General features: G+C 62.6%; 2 protein-coding genes across 17 annotated transcripts in view; both read left to right on the top strand.

Moving 5' to 3' along the window:
- The window catches only part of SPNS3 (SPNS lysolipid transporter 3, sphingosine-1-phosphate (putative)), a 34,227-nt gene extending 25,844 nt beyond the window's left edge, over positions 1-8,383 (top strand). For 9 of the 10 annotated variants that reach the window (XM_059149494.1, XM_059149495.1, XM_059149496.1 and 6 more), the window contains 4 exons: positions 880-945; positions 5,606-5,704; positions 5,786-5,957; positions 6,835-8,383. In XM_059149494.1, coding sequence (XP_059005477.1) covers positions 880-945; positions 5,606-5,704; positions 5,786-5,957; positions 6,835-6,908 — 411 coding nt within the window. In that variant the 3' untranslated portion in view covers positions 6,909-8,383. The remainder of the gene's footprint in view (positions 1-879; positions 946-5,605; positions 5,705-5,785; positions 5,958-6,834) is intronic. The other variant, XM_059149497.1, reaches the window with a different exon arrangement.
- A 6,137-nt stretch (positions 8,384-14,520) lies between these two features.
- Positions 14,521-20,845, top strand: part of SPNS2 (SPNS lysolipid transporter 2, sphingosine-1-phosphate) — a 29,593-nt gene continuing 23,268 nt past the window's right edge. For 5 of the 7 annotated variants that reach the window (XR_009348113.1, XM_059149488.1, XM_059149489.1 and 2 more), the window contains exon 1: positions 14,556-15,046. Coding sequence is in view for 6 of the 7 variants with exons in the window: in XM_059149488.1 (XP_059005471.1) it covers positions 14,677-15,046 (370 nt within the window). In the remaining variant the exon portion in view is untranslated. Of the gene's footprint in view, positions 15,047-20,845 lie in introns of all 7 variants that reach the window. The other 2 variants (XM_059149490.1, XM_059149493.1) reach the window with 1 other exon arrangement.

Genomic DNA, 20,845 nt, shown 5'->3' with positions numbered 1-20,845 from the left:
GCATGGGGGTCCATATTCCAGCTGCTTGCCTCCTGGGGAATCCTGCCCCTTCTTCTGGGCTCTGCTCCGTGCCACCTCCCCGCAAGGCCGCCCCACCCTGGGCTTCCCTCTGACTCCCCTTTGCCAGTTTTCCCTTGCAGAAGGCCAGAGTCCGGAGTGAGGTTCTCCAGAAAGGGGCTTGGTGTGCAGGCCCGGGAGCTGGGTGTAATGACCCTCGCCTATGGAGGTGGCCCAGAGGGTGAATGGTGGACGTGCCTGGGGTGGGAGGCGCAAGCCAGCCTCCTGCACTTCCTCTGCCCTGGGTGTTCGCTGGCCTCCGGGAACCAGAGCGCGGTTTGCCCTGGGCACAGCCCCGTGACTCCAGGAATGACTAATTCCGCTCCAGCAATAAGCTCTTGGAAGCTCTGAGAAATGACTTTACCCCCTTGTTGCTGCTTCATTAAGCTCTTCCTGAGTGAGTGGAATGAGGGCTGTCCTAATCCCCTGGCATGGGGCAGGGGGCTCAGGGGGCTGGGCAAGACAGGCCACAGTGGCCACCCCCTGCCCCGGTCACCGGCAGACCCTGGGGTGGGGCAGGTGGCAGGGCGGGTGTGGTGGTATAGGACGGGGCCTAGAAGTCCTGGGCCCCTCCTGCTGGGCCTCAGGTGGGACTTCAAGGCCTGGGCCTGGGGGCCATTCATCAAGGCTCGGGGCCCAGCCCTGTCCTCTGGGTCCTGGCTGGCAGCCTGGCCAGATGGGAAGGTCGACCCACCCTGGAGGCCGCCGGCACTGCAGACGGGGTTTGGCCTCTCTTCCCCCACCAATCTCGCCGGCCCCGTCTCTCTGCAGGCGGGAAGAGCCAATGCAGGGGGTGTTGGTGACTGGGGTCCTTGTCCACAGGTGTTCCTGGTCCTCGGGGAGCTGCTTCTGTCCTGCAACTGGGCGGTGGTTGCTGACATCCTGCTGGTACGTGTGGAGGCTGGTCCCAGGGCCTCTTGAGGGGAGGGGGCTGGAGTCTGGTTCAGGTCTGGGAGGACCTTCCGAGACCGTGGGGTAGGGGACCGAGGTCATCCTGGTACTCTCAAACAGATCTACTGACCACCACCTCCAGTTTGCTGATGAGCAGGTGGAGGTTCAGAGAGGGCAGGTGCCCAGACCAAGGTCACACAGCATGCGAAGGCATCGAGCCAGAACAGGAGCCCAGGCTGGCTCTCAAGCACCCCCTCTTCCTTGACCACACTTCTCAGCAAGCCGGCTCTTTGGCCTGGGCTCCGGGTGTGTGGACGGGGGTGGGGGACTTCAGGGTGATAGCCACTGAGCTGGGGGGTGGGTCCGGCTCAGGCTGCAATGCGGCTGGTGCCAGCCCAGCATGTGATGCCGCTCTGCCCGGAGTGTGGCCCTCACCGAGCCTTGTGCTCTCTGTGTAGCTCCCCTGTCCCGCCTCCCGCCTCCTGTTAGATGTCAGGGGAGGACTTTGGATGCTGGCGAGCTTTGTTCAGGGCCCCAGACCTGGGCCTCATCCTGCCTCCTGAGGGGCTGGCATAGGGCAGCCCACACCCAGGGGAGCCAGGGAGCCTGGCGATGGGCTGAGTGCAGTCCTGAGGCAGCCGGGGCCAGGGCCTGGCCCACACCTGGACTTCAGCTTCGCCTCTGCCATTTCCTAGCCGCGCGTGATGTGGGCAAGCCACTCTGTGTCTTGGGCCTCAGTTTCCCCATGTGGACAATGGGGTGAGATACTCGTGGGTTATTGTGGGTGTGATGTGACAAGGGTGCCGGCCACAGCTCTGCCTGTTCCGTCTCCTGGCTTCCCAAGGACTCCTGTGCCCTCAAAGCTGAGTTTGAAAGGGCCATGCGGGCCTGCTTGATTACTGCTGTTGACGGAGTGGCTCACTCCCTGCCTAGACATTCTGCCCCCCATTCCACAGCCCAGGCTCAGCGGGTGAAGACAGTGCTGCCCTTTGACGCCCTGGGGGTGTATCAGCTGCAGGGCTGGTGGGTCTTTTCTGCTTCTCCCTCCAGGCAGAGGATCTGGGCTCCTGCCCAGACTTGGCTGCGACGAACAGCCTCGGGCCTCAGTTTCCTTCCTGTGAAGAGAGGTGTTTATGATCAGCCTGGTGGGGTCAGCCGGGTGGCCTTCAGAAGAGCTCTCCGTACTCGGGAATGTGCGGCCAACATCTAACCTGGGGCTGCCCATTTTAGGCATGGGGACCTTAGCTACCCCCCGCACTGGCATCTTGGGAACCCTGCAGCTTCCTCCACCCCCACAATGCCGCCCGCTTTCCACCCGGCAGCCCTGTAGATATGCGAGAACGGCACCCGTGTCCCCCCTGCCCACCCGGTGACTGTGTTTGCAGGAATGATTAACCTCCAGGACCTTTGCAGGGCTGTGCCTGTGCTGGGGGCAGGGGAGGGGAGGCGTGGGGGTGTGGGGGTCAGGGCCAGCCAGCCGTGGCCTGACCCGGCTGGCTCTGCTGGGGAGCTGTCTGGAGCTGCCCAGGGGGCTGTGCTCCCTGCCATCCTTCCCAGGCTTGGAGGTAGCCAGTCTCTCCACCCCAGGAAAGCTTTCTGCTCCCCCTTTCCGGAAGCCCCTCCACGAAAGGTTGCCTTTAGACCCTGCGGGGGTCTGGGCTGACTGATCCTTGCAGTCCTTGGAGCTCAGAGAAAGTGGGAGGGCTCCAGGAGGGAGTGCTCTTGGGCCGAAGGCAGGTTGGGGACAGGCTGTGGGGGGTGGGCCGTGTGCCGCAGAGGGGCAGGTGTGGAAGGTGACAGAGGCCTAGAGTGCAAGCAGCTGGGCAGGGAGTGGGGTTTGGGGGGTAGCTGGAGCCCGGAGGATTGGAGGAAGCTGGTTTCCAGCCCTCAGGCAGGGGGGTCCCTCAGGGGCAGGGAGGGTGGGACCGAGAGAGGGGTCTAGCGAGGGTAGGATCCGGGCTAGAAGCCTGCACAGGAGGGCAGGAGGCCCCGCGGTCCAACAGCTGGCTGCCTGCCCTGCCTGTCCCGAGGGTCGCCTGGCATTAGCCCACGACAGCAGCCTGCTCTCTGGCCCCCCGGTGCACAAGGAGAACCCAGGCTCTCCCTGGGGCAGAGATCTCAGGGGCTGGCTGGGCCAAGGGCTGTGGCACCTCAGAGAGCGTAGGAACCGGGTGTGGGGATCTCACATGCTCCTGATGGGGCGCTCCTCAGAGCACCCGGGGGGAACACCACTCTGACACAGCTGGCTCCCAGTCTGAAGACCCCCTGCAGGCTCTGTCCTTGATCCCATACCCCTCTGACGGAGCCCCAAGAAGCCCCTGCCTCCTGAAGGCTCATGAGGGAAAGGGTCTGGCTCCTTCACTCACCTCCAGCAGCCCCTCTCTGGAGGGTTCTGCTCCCTGGGAGGCAGGGGTCGTGTCCCCCCAGGCTGAGCTCCCGGCGCCCCTGACTGATGGCGTCTCCAGCTCTCTCGCAAGGCCCACGAGGGAGGCCTGGAGCTAGGCTCCCCAGGGTCAGCAGCAGGGAGTAGAGCAGAAGTGGAACTCACCATCTCTCCCAGATCAGGTTGGTCCTCTGGGGTCCTCCTCTGCCAATTTCCCCGGTCCCCCCTGAGGGCATCACCGTCCTGTTCTTCCTGCATCCCGGTACTTTCAGTGCGTCCCTGTTCTGCCCACCTGCCCATCCCATCCCCCTCCCCCAAATGCAGCTGGCTGTGAGGGCTGAGTGGGGAATACAGGAGGCAGGCTGCTAGGGAGTGCGTACCTGGTGGTTGCCGCTCTGATGTCCTGTGGGCCCTTGGCCGGTGTGGGTTATGCCCCAGGCTACAAAGGGAACAGCTCTTCTGAGAAAGGAGAGTCAGAAACAGAGGTGCTTTGTCTCAGAATCGAGTGGGCCTGCAGTTTTAGGAACCCAAAGCTTGCCCTAAAATTGCCAGCTTTGCCTGCTCCCCCCACCCCACCGGCGTCATTTGGTGGCAACAGGACAGAACAGGTTGGGGATCCACCACTCCTGCCCCCGATAGCAAGGGACTGGTTTGGGCCCAGCACTTCCCACGGGCATGGAAGGAACCTGACCGAGGGTCCAAGCCTCCGGCGTGGACTTCCCGGAGGCCTACCCTCCAGGACCAGCGGTGCGTAATCCCTTAAGTATGGGCAAGAAGGAGGCACAAGGGGCTGGTGCAGAGCTGAGTTCAGCTCCTTCTCCGGCCTAACGGCAGGTCCCGGTGCAGTGGGGGTGGGCAGGTCCAGCTTCTCTGGCTGCCTGGACAGAGAGGCTCAGTGTCTGGCCCGCCCCCCCCCACCCCAGCATCGCCCATCCCCCTCCCTCTGCCTCAGCTGCGTGCAGAGCTGAGCTTGTCCTTCTCTCTGCCTTCCAAGCGTCCCACAGTGCACAGAGATCACAGGAAAGGCTCCTCCTTGCTTGTAACAGCAAAGCGGTCGACGGCCAGATCCTGGAAGAGCGGGCTGGGCTATTTCCTGGCAGGGTGACCCTAGAGAGGTGACCCACCCTCCCCGGGGAGAGTTCCCTCATCTGTGACATGGGGATTGTCATCCTACCTCCCTCTTGGCGAGGCTGAGTGGATGTAGATGGGCAGGAGATCTATAAGGCGCAGACAGGAGACATTTCATACATGTTACATATATTCCATCTTCTTGCCTGGGCTCAGGTTATGGACACCTAGGTCTTGGGGAAGGGTCTCTGGGGGGAGTACCTCCCGTTGGGATTGTGTGGCCGCTGCTTGAACCCCTCCCCTGGCTTCCAGCTGGGTTCTACTGGCCTCATCCACTTGGCTGACTTTAAGCAGGTCCCCTCTGAACCTGGCGCCCTGCTGTGCTCCAGGGAGCATGAGGGAACGCGGACAGGGGCCTTGCTGCCCAGACAGTGTGGGGGTAAGGGGAGGACAGGGTGGGGGTGCGCATTCAGTTGGGGTACACACAGGGGCTGTAGGGCAGGCCCCCGAAATCTGGGAAAGTCCATCCTGAACGACAAGTAGGGATGCTCCCGCTGGGCCAGAACGGGGAAGGCTGGTCAGGCAGAAGGGTCTGGAAGTGTTCTGGGGCCGGGGCATTATTTCGGTCTGCTGTCCACAGGAAGAATGGTAACGAACCTGTCCTCCCAGTAGGTCCCCCTGTTTGGGGATGCAGACCCTGAGGTCACACAGCTCCTGAGTGGGGGGCCTGGGATTGGAGCTCAGACATTCTGTTCCAGAATTCATACCCTCTTCCAGGCGTTGCGTGGGGGTCTCTTCAACAGGGCCATCTTTGGTCTCTGCCCAGTGTGGCCTGAACTTCCCTAGAGAAGGGCCCAGCCCTCTGGGCCCCGCCCGGGCACCCACGCGTGCCCATGCGGGCCTGCACTCCTGCCTCCTCGCCCTGAGCTGGGTTACCCCGTCTCTTGAGTCCCAGCCCGGCCTGGTCCCTGCCAGCCTCGCAGCAAGCCCTGGAGGAGTGGGGTCTCATCCCAGGCCGTGGCATCCCCAGCCCTCGGAGGGGCCTGATGTCCCGGTAGTGGGGCGTCGCTGACTCCCTGTGGTCCCACTGACTTGGCCAGCCTGCCTCAGCTCCCGGGCAGTCCAGGCGGGAGCAGGAGGCGGGACGGAGGGGCACCCATGCTCTGCCCTCCTCTGGAGCTCCCCTGACGCCCCTGTGTTTTGCAGTCTGTGGTGGTGCCCCGGTGCCGGGGGACAGCTGAGGCGCTTCAGATCACGGTGGGCCATGTCCTGGGAGACGCCGGCAGCCCTTACCTCACTGGACTTGTAAGGGGGGGTTCCCAGAGGGGACGGGGGCAGCTGCTGCAGGCCGGCAGGCAGACGGGCAGACGCAGCCTGTCTTTGCAGATCTCCGGCACCCTGAGGGCCGCGCGGCCCGACTCCTACCTACAGTCCTTCCTCAGCCTCCAGTACAGCTTCCTGGGCTGCGCCTTCGTCATAGCCCTGGGGGGCGGCTGCTTCCTGCTGACCGCACTGCGGCTGGAGACGGACCAGGCCCGGGCTCGGCAGCCTGGCACAGGTACCCCCAGCCCTCACCCCCCCCCCCCCCCCGCCAGGCTTGGGGCTACGCCTCACGGGAGCAAGCGGCACAGGCCGCCCCGAGCAATCTCACTTGTTAATTTGTCCGTTTGTTCAAAAGTGGCCATTAACCCCCTCGTCCCCCCAGCTATGTGCCAGATGCGGGGGGTGAACACCCAGGGTGCTCTAGGGCAGAAAGACAAGAAACAGACAGGAAGAGCAGAAGACCTGGTACGTTCAGGGTGATCAGTGCTGCGTACAGAGAGGCGTAAAGTAGACCAGGGTGGGAGGAGGAACATGTGGGCGCGGCTTTCAGCTCTTGAAAGATTGTCCTAAAGGTCTTCGATGCACAGGTGACCCGGGAGCACAGGCTTGGAGGAGGTGAGGCAGGGAGCCATGCAGCTCTCTGCGGGGAAGGGGCTCCCGGCAGACAAACAGCCAGTGCAAAGGCCCTGAGGTGAGCCTGTGGCTGACATGTCTGAGGCCTGGCAGGGACTCCAGTGTGGCTGGAGTGGGAGCAAGGGGGACAGTGGTAGGGGTGAGGCCAGAGCAGGCAGCTAGGGGTCTTGTAGGGACCATGGCCTTGACTTTGAGAGGAAGCCTCTGTGCCGTTTCCTGTAGACAGGCCCCAAGGTGTTTTATTTATAGTGCAAAAGCACAACTGTGGTTGCTGTGTGCAGAACAGACTGGAGAGGTCAGCGTGGAAACGGGGGCGCAGGACACTCTGTGTCATCAGGGGAAGCAGTGGGGCTGGGACCTTGGGGGTGGCCTTGAAGGTGAGGAGAAGGAGTCACATCCGGAGCTCGTTCTGAAAGCAGAAGTGAGGGGTTTCCTGGCCTGGTCCCAAGGCACCTTCTGCCTCCCCTTCCCTCCCATAGGGACCTCCGACAGCAAGGACGCCGAGAGCCAAGCCCTGCTTTCCAGTACAGGTTCCATCGCCGAGAACCTCTGAGGCCCCCACACCCCGGCGAGGAGGTCCCACTCCCCCTGCTGCACCCCTCCCTCCGGCCCCACAGCCTCAGTGCCCCAGTGCCCATCTGGCCCAGGCTCCAGGACCCCGGCTGAGCCGCACCTGCTGCAGCTTCACACCCAGCCGGGGCGCTGGCCGAGCCTGTGGGCTGTGGATTGAGCTATCCGCACCCTCTGCGGGAGGCCTGGGCCGCTCCAGCCTGGGGCCCTGCGCCTGGTTCCCTGGGCCCTGATTCAAGCGTGGCCTGCACAAAGCCCATGGATTTCTGAACAACCGAGTTATTCAGAGCCTCCAGGTGTCTCTGCTGGGAGTGGGGGCAGGAGAGGAAGAGGAGGGCTGCTCCCCAGCCAGGACCACTCCCTCTGCGGGTCAAGAGGGCACAGGACACCCCTTTGCCTGGGTCACCCTCTGAACAGAAAGGGGGGGGTGTTGGAGGGGGGCTTCCACTCTGGTGCTGCTGTGACTTCAAGCCCCCAGGAGAGGCACGTTGGACCCCACAGGGACTCAGCTGCCCTGGGACCAGGCGGGGCTGGGGAGGCTGCTCCATCCCTGGGGCACAGCGTGTGGGCCGGGCTGGCTCTGCGGGACTCGCTTGCCGCTGGGTTCGGAGCAGCTGGGCGCAGCAGGAGCCCAGCAGCTTCCAGGCCGGCAGCGCCGGGGCTGCATGTTCTTCCTGCCCCAGGAGCAGGAGCGTCTCTCCACCTCCCCTGGGGCCTGGCCAGCAGAGGCCTGCCTCCCGGCACCAGACTCACGCACCCCTCCTGACCCTTGCTTGCTCTGTGCTCGCCTCCCTGCTTGCCTCCCTGCCCCTACTGCTGGAGGGTGAGCTCTGGGTGCTGGACCCTCCAGCTCAGCCCCACGTCCTCAGCCCTAACCCTCGGGAGTGGCTACCCCGAGGCTGAGCAGCCCCTCACCCGCAGTTTCACCCTTGGAGCTCATAAAATGGGCTGCTCCTGAACTTGTGAGTAACAGCCCACACCTAGTCACATTGTATGCAGGGGTTCCCACATCTCCAAGCAGTTTTCTCCTACCCCCAACTCGTTTCTAACCCTGTGTATCCGGAGATAGGGTCAGAGTCCTCCTGGGAAGGGCTCAGTCCTACAAAGCTGCTCCCCCAGTCCTGCCCACTGGACGGGCCAAGCACGGGTGCTCGACGTCAGCTGTACCCCTGAGTGGCCAGGGGCAAAAACCCAAGGTCCCCGAGCCCCCTTTAGGTTCTGTTAATTGGCTAGACCGGCTCACGGAACCCAGGAAACCTGTTTCCTCGCCAGATCACTGGTTTATACTAAAAGGTGCCACTCAGGAGCAGCCGGCAGAAGCGAGGGCCAGGACGCGCTGCGGGGCAGGGGCAGAGCCACGTGCCCCCTCCAGAACCCCATCCACCCGCATCCCCACGTGCCCACCCTGTCGCTGTTGGCTTTCGTGGACGCTTCATTACTAAGACACCATTGATTAACCATTGGCTTTTGGTGATTGATTCGACCTCCAGCCCATCCGCCGTCTGTCACCAGAGGTCAGGGGATGGGACCGGGTTCTCCCGGCCACCAGCCCCCCTTACGTGGGGCCCAAATGCCCCCTCATTAACAAACAAAAGGCACCTTCAGGTCTCTCAGCATTGAGGAAATTCCAAGAGTTTTAGGAGCTCTGTGCGGAAACAGATGAAGACCAAACGTGTGAGCCCCCAGTCAGACTTGGTTTCTGCTAAGAAGGAGAGGCCCAGTCTGGGGGGGGTGGGCAGGATGCCAAGGACCCACTGGGCAGCACCGGCTGTGACCTGGGACGCTTCCTGTGCCTCACACTCCCAGCTGTGTGTTAAGAGGGGTGTTGAGTGTGGCTTTTCCAGCCCCCATTGTGTGATTCTTACAGGCCGGGCCGAGGCCCGTGGAAGCCCTGCTCTGAGGCCTGACCCTTCCACCCTGCACCCCTGGAAAGGAGCCTTGAGAGGCTCCCAAGAGTCAGAATGGTCACCCTACCTCTCCCACCCCAGCGTCCAGCAGCTGGGGAGGATGATCGGAAACAGGTGGTGGGTGGAGACGCTGATCCAACCCTGCCCCTGGACCTCACAGCCCAACACAGGCAGGGAAACGCCAGGCCAGGTGAGGCACACCACCCCTGTGGGCAGAGGAAGGGGTTCTGTCCCCCAAGAGCCTCTGCGCAGGCAGGTTGGGGGAGGAGCTGGCCAACAGCAGGAGAAGGTGTGGGGGAAGGGCAATCCCCCAGGAGAGGGTGGGCCCAGGAGAGGTGCGGGATGGGGAAGGCAGAAGGCTTCTGTGGTCCTGTGGGGCTGTGTGTGCTTTGGGGGCAGGAGAGACTGTCTGGGAGCTGGGACTCGAGTCCTGAACCCCGGGTTTCTCTGACTCAGTGTGTCCCAGGGTTTTGTCACGGGGCTGGGCAGCATGGGCCTGGCTGGGACTGAGCTGGACAGAATGCCCAGCTTGGAGTTTAGGGTGTTCTCATCTCAAGTTTGGGGGCAGGGCGGGGGCCTGGGCCGGCGGCCTCTGGGAGGTGAGAGACCCGGCCTGCTCTGCCGGCTGTCCTGGCCAGCTGCTCATGCTCCCACACTCCTGTCTCACCGGGCGGTCACTCAGGCCTTGCCGCCCCGGGGCCACAGGTGCCCAACCGCTTAGCTGAGCAGAGGAGTGGTCAACCCATCACACCTGTCTGGCCTAAAGGACAATTCTGAGTAATCCCTGAGGCCTGGAGACTCTTGATAGCCTCATTTGTGGGGCGTGTACGGTCAGCAGGCCCAGGCCCTCAGGCTTGATCCACTCCCTCTGCCGGCTCGTGCCAGACAAAGTGTGCTTTCCAGCTCCCAGGTGTCATCACGGCATGCAGGTGTGTGCCTGTGCTCTTCTCTGTGTCTGCGGGTCAGCAGGGGAGGCTTGGCGGTAGGTCGGCTCTTCCACACGGCCCTCAGGCCTGGAGGGTGGGGCACGGGCCTTGAGATGGTCACACCAACCCTCGAGATGGTGTCCCTGCAACACCAAACACGGGTATGTCTGTCCCATCCCCTGGAGTGCCCGACTTTCCTCCCTGTCTGAGTGGGAATGTGGACGTTTGGGTTGAATGTGGCCTCTCGACAAGAGCTGGCGGTTGGGGGGGGTGGCCACTGGCACTAAGCTTTCCCCGTAACACAGGAGAGTGTGCCCCCTCTATGTGACTCTGTCTGGTGGGGCTGGGGCCTGTGTGCAGAAGGAGCTGAGCGGCCATGCTAGGCAAGGGAGGGATTTGCTGGAAGCATATTTGGGGCTCAGAGAATTAAGGGACACAGTCCAGATTCAGGAGGCTGGGTTCAGTGTATGCCCTCTGTTAAAGGCTCTGAAAAGTCCAGCCCCTCGGTCAGGAAACCTGGTGTGGTCCAGGCATCATGCACAAATGTGGAAGGCCTTTAGCCACCCCTGAGTTCAGGGGAGCCCTCTTACAGGGGACCCTCCCCAAAGGGCCAGACAATCTTCCCTGTTTTCTTGCCACCCCAGTCAGGATTTAAAGCCTGGGGCAAAAGAGTCCAGTGGGACCCTTGGGCATTCCTTGATTTTTAGCTCTGTTAAGCCCAGGAAACCAGGGTGCTGCTGGGAAGGGGGAAGAGACTCTGGATATCAAAACGTAACAGCAGCGGAAGGAAACAAACACAAGCAGTGATGGTGTCCATCATAACCATCTTGGGCAGGCCACGGGCCCCCTCTCAGATGCAGCCTCTTGGCGGGACCGGGACCGGGAAGAAGCTGGGCTCAGGGTCCTTCAAGGGATCCTTTGTTTCTGGTAGTCGGAGTCCCCGATCAGAGGAGACTGAAGCTTCGATCATTTAGAAAGCATTAAAAATGTTCAAATGACAGAACAGGGACTTCTGTGTTCGTGGGGACTCAGCCATCTGTTCTGGGCAGGAGAGAGAGGCAGGGACAGAGCATTCTGAGCAGAACTCGCGAGGCAGGCCCAGGCTGGGGGATGGAGCAGCCTGGATGAGTCCCCTGCATGGCAACAGCAGTAGCCAAGAGGGGCTGCCATCTCCCCGGAGCTGGGTGCTGACTTGAGGGAAAGGTAATCAGAGGGTGGAGGCAAATGGCACATGGATGGTGATGGAGGGTGGAGTCAGTCAGGGAGAAAATGCCTCCTCTAGAGGGGCCATGAGAGGAATCTGGGTGGTGTCTGAGTCACTCAGAGCAACAGGGACCCGATGCAAATCAACACACCCTTCCTGTGCACCTGCTAAATGTCATTTACTCATTCAATCAACAAACATGCTCCGTGCACCTCCTCTGCACTGGGCTGTGGGGAGGAATCCGATGGGGTACAGGGCCCTAAGGCTCATGGTTGGGGGGGTGAGGTGTGCCGGGTGGGGAGTAGACTTTTGTACAAACATAATCAACACAACGAGTTTGGTGGGAAGGAAGCATACACAGGTTACTCAAGTAGCCCAGAGGAGGACATGTTCCAGGTGGGTCAAGGAGGGCTTCCTGGAGGAAGTCCTGATCTGTGCTGGGTTTTTGACGGAAAGGGAGAGGAGTGAGCTGGGTAGACCCGGGAGGCAGAGCCCGACTAAGGGCAGGGAGAGGGGGCTCCCAGGTGACGCTCTCCGTGGTCCTGAATGTCATAGCATTGAGGGGAGACCAGAGACTATGTGCACGCACCCCAATTCCTATAAGCTTCCAGGCTCTGGAAAGTGAGATATCCATGAGTTCAGGGGTAAGTTTGAGAGCCTGCCAGTAGGATCTGAGGCTGGAGATCGGCATGGGTCATGAAGGGTTCTGATGGGTCTTGGAGACTGTGTTAAGGAACTTAGAGGTTTTTACCCTATGGGCAGTAGGGAGCCGTGGAAAGGCGGTGTGCAAGGTAGTCATGAGGTCCTGTGTGTGATTTAGAAAGTTATTGGCAAAAAGTTAGGAGGAAAGACTGGAGGGGGGTTTTGGGGTAGATGGTCTTGGGTTGCAAAAAGGTAAGATGTTGAGTTGGGTCAGTGAGCAATGGGACACTGGGGTCTGGAAGACAAAAAGTGGACAGGCCCCAGATGTGGTTGTCAAGGCAGAAGGAGTCCCCCGTGGCCCCAGGTGCCCTCTGCAGTGACAATGAGGAGGACGGTGCTATTTGGCAAGAGATAAGTAATACCAGAATGGCATGGCTTATGGGGAGTTCAGTTCTGATTGTGCTGAGTTCAGGAAGCTGTGGGAGATCTGGGTGGGGGTGTGTGTGAAGATGAGGCCACATCTAGAGATGGAGGTTGGGGTGTCCAGGGCACGTGGGTGATTGCTGAGAGCCTGCTGAGGGCGGGGGTGTCCACTTGAGAAGGGAAGAGACAGGCCTGAGCCCTGGGGGATGGGCAGAGGGGACCAAGCTCCCCATTATCAGCCTTGGGGAAGCTGGTGTTTCCGAGGATGCTCTGCAAAGCTCGAGACACCATACCAAATGCTCTGTGGGTCATGGGGACACGGCAGCCTACACCTCCCCCTGGGAGACGCACAGTGTATGCCCTCCGTTAAAGGCTCTGAAAAGTCCAGTTCCTCGGTCAGGAAACCTGGTGTGGCCCAGGCATCACACACAAACATGGAAGGCCTTTAGCCATCCCTGAGATCAGGGGAGGGACCTTGTGGAGCTCAGAGCAGCATCGTGGGGCAGCAGAGGACGCATTGCATCAGGGGCAGGCACACCTGGGTTCAGTGCAAGTCCCTTTGCTCACCAGGCGTGTGACCTTGGACACATCCCTTCTCTTACGTGGGTCTCGGTCTCTTCACTGGCACTGGAGATAAGGGCCCTGCAAATCGTCTGGCTGATGGTCCGTTGATACTGCCAGAGGCTCTCAGGAGACTGCAGTGATTTGCCCAGGGTCACACCAACCAGTCTTGTCCTCCCTCTCATCCTGCCCTTGGTGGCCCAGGATTCCCCTACATACTTGCTCTATAGAGTGTCTTGGAGTTAAAACCTCAGGAAACCCCACACAGTAAGAAGAGCTGCTCAGAGGAGCCCCAAATTTGAAGGCTCGAAACTCTGACCTCTTCTCCTGCTCTGGGCCTACTGGGCCCTGGAAAGGAAGTGCTCCCCTTTCTGGTCAAGAGCTTAAACCATCTCCCCAGGCAGGCTATGGCTGGAAGGAGGAGGACTTTTGGTGAGAGGGAAGGGGGCTTGGGGTTGTGCTTTGAGCTGTGGTTGTGTCTCCTTCACAGCTGGACAGCTGGGTGCAGCCCCACAGATGGATGCAGCCCCACAGATGGATGCTGTCCCCTTGCTGGCACCCCCCCCCCCCAGTTAGTAGGGGACACTGCCAGGACTGAGCCCCAGCCCCAGGGAGCTCCTAGGTCTGTGCTGGCCTGTTGAGCCCGGGTCGTCCCAGAGCGCCCAGCAGAATTTCCCGTATCCAGCTTCAAGCTGGAAAGAGGCAGCCAGGAACTTTCAGAATGGAGTGTGTTTCCTGGCCCTCCCGTGACCGTCATCCACACCCAACACACCGAAGCATATTTTTAGTCACTTTGCAGGATTTAGAACACACCTCAAAGGCGCCAAGAAACACTACCAGCCTGGGGTTAACTCTGTTCTCAGCAGGAAGAGGGTACCTCGTGCTGCCTCACCTCTTAGGTATGCTGTGACTCACCATGGCCAACACTTTCGTGGGACCCGCACCTACCTGTGGACATGGGGTCCAGAACAGACCTCGGTGGGGACGGAGCTCCCATCCCAGGAGGGTGGTATCAGAGTGCAGGGTCAGCACCGACTGGGCCACGAGCTAGCTGGATGTCCATGATGGGGTCTTTTCTGGACGCAGGGACCCATCTGTGAAACATGGTGTACTTCTGGGTTTCCAGGCTCTGTGTAGTGCTGACATTCTGCCCTCAGCACTTGACATGGGATTTTAACTTCAGCCAAAGCCTCAAACAGATGGAGGGGCTGGGGCTGAGGGTGGGACACAGAACCACAGCTCTTCTGAGATGGGTTGTGGCCCTGAACACGGAAGTGACTCGACCACTCTCCCCGGGAGCAGGACTCGGCCTCCTTCACTGCGGGCGGCGACCACTCAGACTTGCAGACTGAAACCTGTCCTCTCTACCCGCGGGAGAGACGGGCACCCAGAGAGAACTGCGGGTCTGCCCGGGGTGCGTCCCTTCCCTGCGCAGCTGGGAGTCCGCAGCTTGGGGAGGCCCCGTGGGAGCCCCGCTCCCCTTGCCAGGGGCTGCCTCTCGGGGCCCCGGGGGCTCGGGGAGGGTCCCGGCGCGCACGCCCGGAGTGGTACCAGGCAGAGTTCAGGAGCTAGAGCGCGGTTTCCCCGGGGCGGTGGGCAAACAGTGGTCTGCGTCCGGCCAGGCCCCCACCTAGCCCGCGCCGGGCACGCGGCCGGGCTCTCCCCAGGCCGACTCCATCAGGGCGGGGGGCCGCACGGCTGGGCGCCCCGCCCACCGCCCGAGACCCTCTCACCGCTCCCCGGACGCCGCGCGCGGGAGTGGGCAACCCCCAGCCCGCCCCCGCCCAGCGGCCGCGCGGCGCACTGCGCCCCCGTCGGCGGCCCGGGGCAGCACGTGCGGGGCGGGGCCGGGCCGGGCCGAGCCGCGCGCCGATTGGGCGTCGCGCGGTGGGCGGGGCCGGGCCGCAGCTGTCAGCGCTCCGGCGGCGGCGGCGCAACGGGGGACGCGGGCCGCGCGCAGCCGGGCCGGAGCGTAGGAGCCGACGGGCCGGCCGGGATGGTGCAGCGGCGGCTCCGCGGCGCACGCACGCCCTGAGGGGGCCCGGGTTAGGCCCCGCGCCCCCCGTGCCCCCCGCCGCCGCGGCCGGCATGATGTGCCTGGAATGCGCCTCGGCGGCGGCGGGCGGCGCGGAGGAGGAGGAGGCGGACGCGGAGCGGCGGCGCCGGCGCCGGGGGGCGCCGCGAGGGGCTGGAGGTGGCGGCTGCTGCGGGGCGCGGGGCGTGGGCGCCGCTGGAGTTGCGGCAGCGGACGACGAGGTGCAGACGCTGTCGGGCAGCGTGAGGCGGGCCCCGTCCGGACCCCCCGGCGCCCCCGGCACCCCCGGCTGCGCAGCCGCTGCCAAGGGCCCCGGCGTTCAGCAGCCCAAACCAGCCAGCCTGGGCCGCGGACGGGGGGCAGCTGCGGCCATCCTCAGCCTGGGCAACGTGCTCAACTACCTGGACAGGTACACCGTAGCAGGTGAGCGGGTGCCCCCGCCCGAGAACCAGGACCCCCGCCTGGAGGCACCCCGGGAAGCCTTTGGTCCTCTGGTCCCTGTATTCCAGCCTTATGTAGGTTTCTGAGGGCTCAGTGCTCTGGCACAACTGGGGCAAACACAGGTCCAGTCCACAGACCGACTCCTCGCTCCCCACAACCCCGTGCCGCCGAGCCAGGGGCCAAAGGAGTCCCCATCCCCGGAGTAGCCGGCGCGTCCTCGCCAGCCCTTGACGTCCCATCCCTTGTCCTCTTCTCTGAGAGTATCCTCTGCGTGTCTCTGTGTTCTCGCCTCCGCGCCCCCTCCCGCCCCAGCCGCAGGTTCCCCGGCCTCTCTTCCCCTTCCCCCAGCCCGGGCGGTCTGTCGGGCCCTAGCGGGTCAGCTCCTTCCTTCCTCCGCCGCTCCACTCCCCTGCGTGCGAGCAGCGAGTGCGCGCGCCCCTTGCGGGTGTGCGCCAGGGGAGACCGGGTGTGTGCGCGCGGGCGGCGCGGATCTGTGTGTGAGCGCGTGGCTGACAAAGGCTGGGGCTGCGGGGAGCGGAGGGAGGGGCGGGGCGGGTCCGCGGCGCCTGGGGACCCAGGATGCGGTTTGCAGCTGGCCCTGGCTACAGGCCTGAAGACGCCTCCCCCTGCTCTGTGGCGCTTGGGGCCTGGTGTAGGGCACAGGCCGCTGGGGCTGGAGAGGGGGCTGCCGCGTCCCGTGGGAGCGTCTCTGGGAACCCGCCTTGGGGTTGGGGTGGGGGTCGATAACCCTGCTGGTTTCTAGTCCCAGATTTGCCTCTCAGGTGCTTGGTGTGTGACCTTGGGCCAGTCTCAGTGTTTAGGTCTGTTTCCTGTTGGTGAGGTGGTTGATCCCTGGGCCCTGGGGGGATGGACGGGCTTCTGGGGTTCTGGCTGCTCACTCCCCCTCCCCCGTTCTCAGGGCTCTGCAAGTAGGGCCCTTCCGTGGACTGAGCTGCCTCTAGGTGAGAATGGTGTAACCTTGAGAGGAAAGCACTCTGGCCAGCGGGTATGGGGGCTCCCTGCAGGAGAAGAGCGGTGACTACACATGGCACCTGGGCCCAGAACCAGCCCAAGCACAGCCTGGCAAGAATCTGGAACAACCAAAAGGAAAAATGAGAGAGAGGGAGAGAGAGATAGGAGGAGGAATTTTGGACATACTGTAAAGAGAACTTTGTAGGTTGGGGGAGAGGAGAGAGGAGAGTCCTGGTGTAAACTGTGTGGCCCTGGGTCTCCTTCCCTTCTCCTGGCCTCAGTCTCCTCTGTTGAGTGGGGTTTTGTGTCAAGTTAAAGGGAAGAGCTCTGATGGGAGATCCTCCCCCACCCCCCACGCTCAGAACGCCCTGGCCCTCCGTTCTCTCCCGTTCCAGGGAGCTGGAAGCGGGTGCCTGTGGCACCAGATCCTGAGCTGGGCCATGTCCAGGAGGCTCTTGGGTCAGCTCAGCAAGAATACTCCGGACATGCTGCCTGGGACCTGGGAGCTTAGGTGTCCTCCTAAAGTGGGGAGAAGTCAGAGAACGCTGGGGACTTCTGAATATAGATGAGACTGAGGCCCCCGTGCCCCTCATGTCCGAGATGGCCAGGGAGGTCGGATGAGGCTGGCACTCGACCCCCAAGTAAGCCTCGGTCTGGGGGGAGACTTCCCAGTTCCTGCTGGACGCTGAATGGAGCTGCTTCTGGCATTGTGACACTTTACTGCTTGTTTTTTTCCGGCCCCAGACCACCCCTCCCTGGTGTTCTCAGGGACACTGACTCTGCCAGGGACTGAGGGGAGGGGGTGGGATCAGGGAGCTGTGGGGCTTATCTGCCTAGCCCTCCTCAGGTCCCAGAGTTAGCATGGGAGCACGAGATAGGAAATTTCGAGTGAATGGGTAAGGGGGGGATGGAGAATGGCAGTTAAGAGGGGCGTGGGGCCGTGGGGAGGAAGGCCCGGAAAACCCTGTGCAAACAGCAGGCCTGAGCTGCCTGTCCCTCCCTGTCCCGGCCGGCCCCTCCCCCAACACCCAACAACATACACAGATTTCCTCTCCGGATAAGCCTGGCTCCCTCTCCCTCTCTTTATGGCAGACTCCCCCAACGCCCCTGTCCTGAGTTCAGTTTGTAGGAAGATTCCTGTCTCTATGACAACTGGTACAGCGTGATGTGTTTGGTGGGGGAGGGCAGGAGAGGGCTCATCCTAGGCCCGAGTCTACCTGTTGCTGGCTGCCCCAGCTGGGACACAGGAGGGGAGGCAAGCCCTGAATGGCTCGGTGGTCTTTGACATTTGGCCCACCTGGCCCTGAGAACCTCCCCCACGTGGCCCTGGCCTCCTCGTCAAAGAATGGAGAGTTTCCGTCTCTCTCTTTAAGCTGTCTTGCGCCTTTCTGTCTTTATGGTAGGGGCCAGCTCTGTCCAGAAGAAATACCATGCAAGCCACATACATAATTTAAATATTCCTAGCAGCCACATCAGAAAAGTAAGAAGAAATAAGTGAATTAATGTATTTTATTCAACCCGCTCTATCTGAAAGTGTCACCGTGTCATTCATATAAAAGCTATCCATGGGACAGCTCTCTCTTTCTTGCATACTGACTTTTGGAACACGGCACGTGACCTACAGTTGCAGCTCATGTCAGGTGGGTCCGGCCCATTTCAGGGGCCACGGCGGCTGGGTCACTGCGGTGGGTGGCACGGACCCCATCTTTGATGCCAGAGTTGGAGTCAGGCTCTTCAGCTTCCCAGCTGGGTGACCTTGGGGGTGTCCCCTGAGCCTTGCGGTTGCCGCGTCCTCCTCTCTACCTCCTGGGTTGGGGGAGTCCGGGAGGATGTTCTTAAGCACCTGGGCCAAGCAGACCCCCAGGAGAGCTGCACCCTGTCAGTGCCATCCCTGCCGGGCCTCTGCACCCGCTGGGCCGGCCCTGCGCCCTGCCCATGTTTGTGTGGCATAGTCCCTTCCAGGTCCCTCTGAGAACCCCTCCCTTCTTCAGCAGGCCGGTCTCCATCCTGGGAACTGCGGCAGCATCTGGCTCTGTCCCCGCATTCCCAGCTAATTATGGCCTCTCCTCCTCCCCATGAGAACCCCCTGAGGGCAGCAGGCCTCAGAAGCAGGTGAGAAGGGCCCAGCCCTGGCCCTGGCCTTCCTTTTGGGGTGGCTTCAGCTGAGTAAAATCAACGTAGCCCAGCAGTCACCTCTAGATGCTTCGGGCCATCTGCTGTGTGCGCAGAGGGGACAGGCACCTATTAAAGCTCGCAGGGTGAAACAAGTGGGACCAGGACCCCACCCCCTCCCAGGGCAGCGTCCTCTTGGTGGTGGTGGGGGTCCACAGCCCCTGCTTCCGGCCAGGGCAAGGGCCCTCTGAGCAGGTGCACTGTGGCTCTGCTCCCAGGGCCCCTGCTCTCCACTCTGAGTCCAGTCATGGCTAGCAGCTCAGGAGGAAGAGAGGCCCGTCTAGCGAGGGTCTTGGGGTCCCTCTCCCCAGGTCTGTGTCCTGGTGCCAGGGCTGCCTCTGGGCTCCCCCTCTTCCATCTGTGAAATGGAAGCAGAGCCAAGGGTGTAGGAGGCATCATTGGGTTCCTGGAGACGGGCCCAGCCGGAAGCGCTGGTGCAGGCCTTGTGTACCGCCGGAGAGTGGCTGTTGGGAGAGGAGGCTCTGCCCCAACTTCCCTGAGACCCGGTTTTCTTTGCCTCTGACCCAGCCTGTCATGGACGGGGCGCTGGAACTGGGGCAGGGTAGGGGCTGTGGAGGAGAGGCAGAGCCCTGCCTGGGGGAGCCCTTTCCTGGCGAAGAAGCCGTGGCTGTGGCCCATGGCAACTGCTCCTCAACACAAACCCAGGAGGGCCCATCGGCCTGGCAGGACACCTGAGCTGGGGGTAGGATGGGGTGGGGGGTGCTGCCAGCCTGGGCTTCTGGCTACGGTCAGCCTGGCTGAGTCTGTTCGGGGCTGACAGATGGGGAGGCAGAGGCCCAGGGCCTTGTCCAGGGTCACTTGGCTGGGTGGAAGCCAGGTCAGGCTCCCTGCTTTGTGGCTATCTTTGTGGATAGAGATGGTCCACACCTCGGGGGGCCTCATCCCCTTGGGTGGCCCGGCTGCGGCCACGTCAGCGGTAACTTCTGCCGGGTGCGGTGTCCCAGGGCCACATTCCAGAGGGCCTGTCTGGCAGGCCAGCAGGCAGGTGAGCGGCCGGGCTGGCCTAGACCGCCAGGGCCAAATGACTCACCGCCAGTGCCCGTCTCCACACCTTCCGGCTGCGCTCTGGGCCTGTCAGTGGACATGCCTTGAACACGCTACTTGGTCTGGGACCCAGGGCATTACTGGCCAGCTCTGCCTCTGTTTCCTGCTTTGTGAGGAGTGGGAGGGCTGCAGATCCCTGAGGGGGTCAGAGAGGAGGGGCTCCCATCCTTCCCCGGATAGGAAGGGGCTTGGGTTTCTGCCTGGGTATGGGGGCCTGAAGCCCTGCGGCAGAGGGGATGAGAGCAAGGGAGGTGACGAGGGCCCTGGCTGGGTCCTCAGGCTCCCTGTGTGGCCCTGACTGTCCCCATCTTCCCAGCCCAGCTTCCTGTTTCTGGCTGTGTCAGACCTGCTGTGTCACCTAAGGCAGAGCCTGACCCTCTCTGAGCCTGAGTGCACCATTGATGGTTCTGTCCCTCCCTTTCTGTGGTTAGGGTCTTGCTCCCAAGGGTAGTGTGAGGCCCGTGGTCCCTGCTGCCTGCCGCCCCTGCTACCAGCTCTGCCTGTGCCCTCCTTCCCCAGGACAACCAGGCCAGTTCCCCAGTGGCTGCTAGCAGCTGAGCCCAGTCTCCCCTGGGGGGGTCTCCGTGGTGCCTTGGCCTCCTTCCGGAAGGCTTCCCAGCTTCCAACCACAGCCTTCAGCACACCTGCCCCATTTCAAGGGGCCGACCTTAGTCGTCTGCACTGGGGGCTGGCCAAGGTGTGGCCAGGTGCCAGGGGTGGTTAGATCCAGTCCCACCTCAACCCGCGGATTCTTTTAGGCTGGGGGCCCTGGTGGGTTCGGATGACCCTGCTGAGGCCTGGGTCCTCGTGCTGGGGCCAGTGAGGTGCTTCTCTCCCCACCACAGCATACAGCAGGCTGTGGGCCCTGCGTGAATGGGAAGGATGGGGGGACGTGGTCCGGGGGGGGCCCATCTGCCCCCACCCCCAGCCCTGGCGGAGGGGTCTCATTGCCCCATGTGGGGCAGAATGGCTTCTGTATGTTCGGGAGGTGACTCTTGGGTCTCCTCTGCAGGCTGGTCCTGGGCCACACGGTGAGAGCCTGGCCCTCTCCTGGCGGCAGGGAGGCTGGTGACAGGAGCCCTGAGGGTAGCTGGGTGAGGGGCAGAGCACCTACACTGTTGCAGAAGTGAGCAGCATGGAGGCTGGGAGGGCGTCCCCTCACAGGGGTCCCTCCGCTGCCCTGGGGCCCGGACTGGGGCTGTGCCCTGCCACCGGCGAGCTCTGTGTGCTCCTCACGGTCCCGTCACCGTCCTGCGCGGGTTTGCCCAACAGGCTCCTGGGAAGCAAGGAGCACAGGCTGTGTCTGGGCCGCTGCTGTTGCCGGGTCACTCGCTGTTTCCAGCAATCATGTGGGCAGTTGGTATGGAGGTGGGAAGGGGCGTTAGGTGAGGTGAGGGACACTGGCCGGTCCCCGCCTGGCCCGGCAGCCTCTGCCCCACGTTCCCTTCTGAATGTCCATCTAGTGTCTGAGAGGTGGGAGCCGCCATGGGTCTCAGCCGCTAAGGCTTTATCTCCCCCTACCCCCGGCCTCATCCAGGGTCTGTGGGTCAGGATAAGTGTGGCCCTGGTGGT

The sequence above is a fragment of the Mustela lutreola genome, chromosome 15 (genome assembly GCF_030435805.1).
Source record: "Mustela lutreola isolate mMusLut2 chromosome 15, mMusLut2.pri, whole genome shotgun sequence".
Lineage (NCBI taxonomy): Eukaryota > Metazoa > Chordata > Mammalia > Carnivora > Mustelidae > Mustela > Mustela lutreola.
The sequence above is the reverse complement of the archived record's forward strand: the minus strand, read 5'-3'. Positions and strand labels throughout refer to the sequence as shown.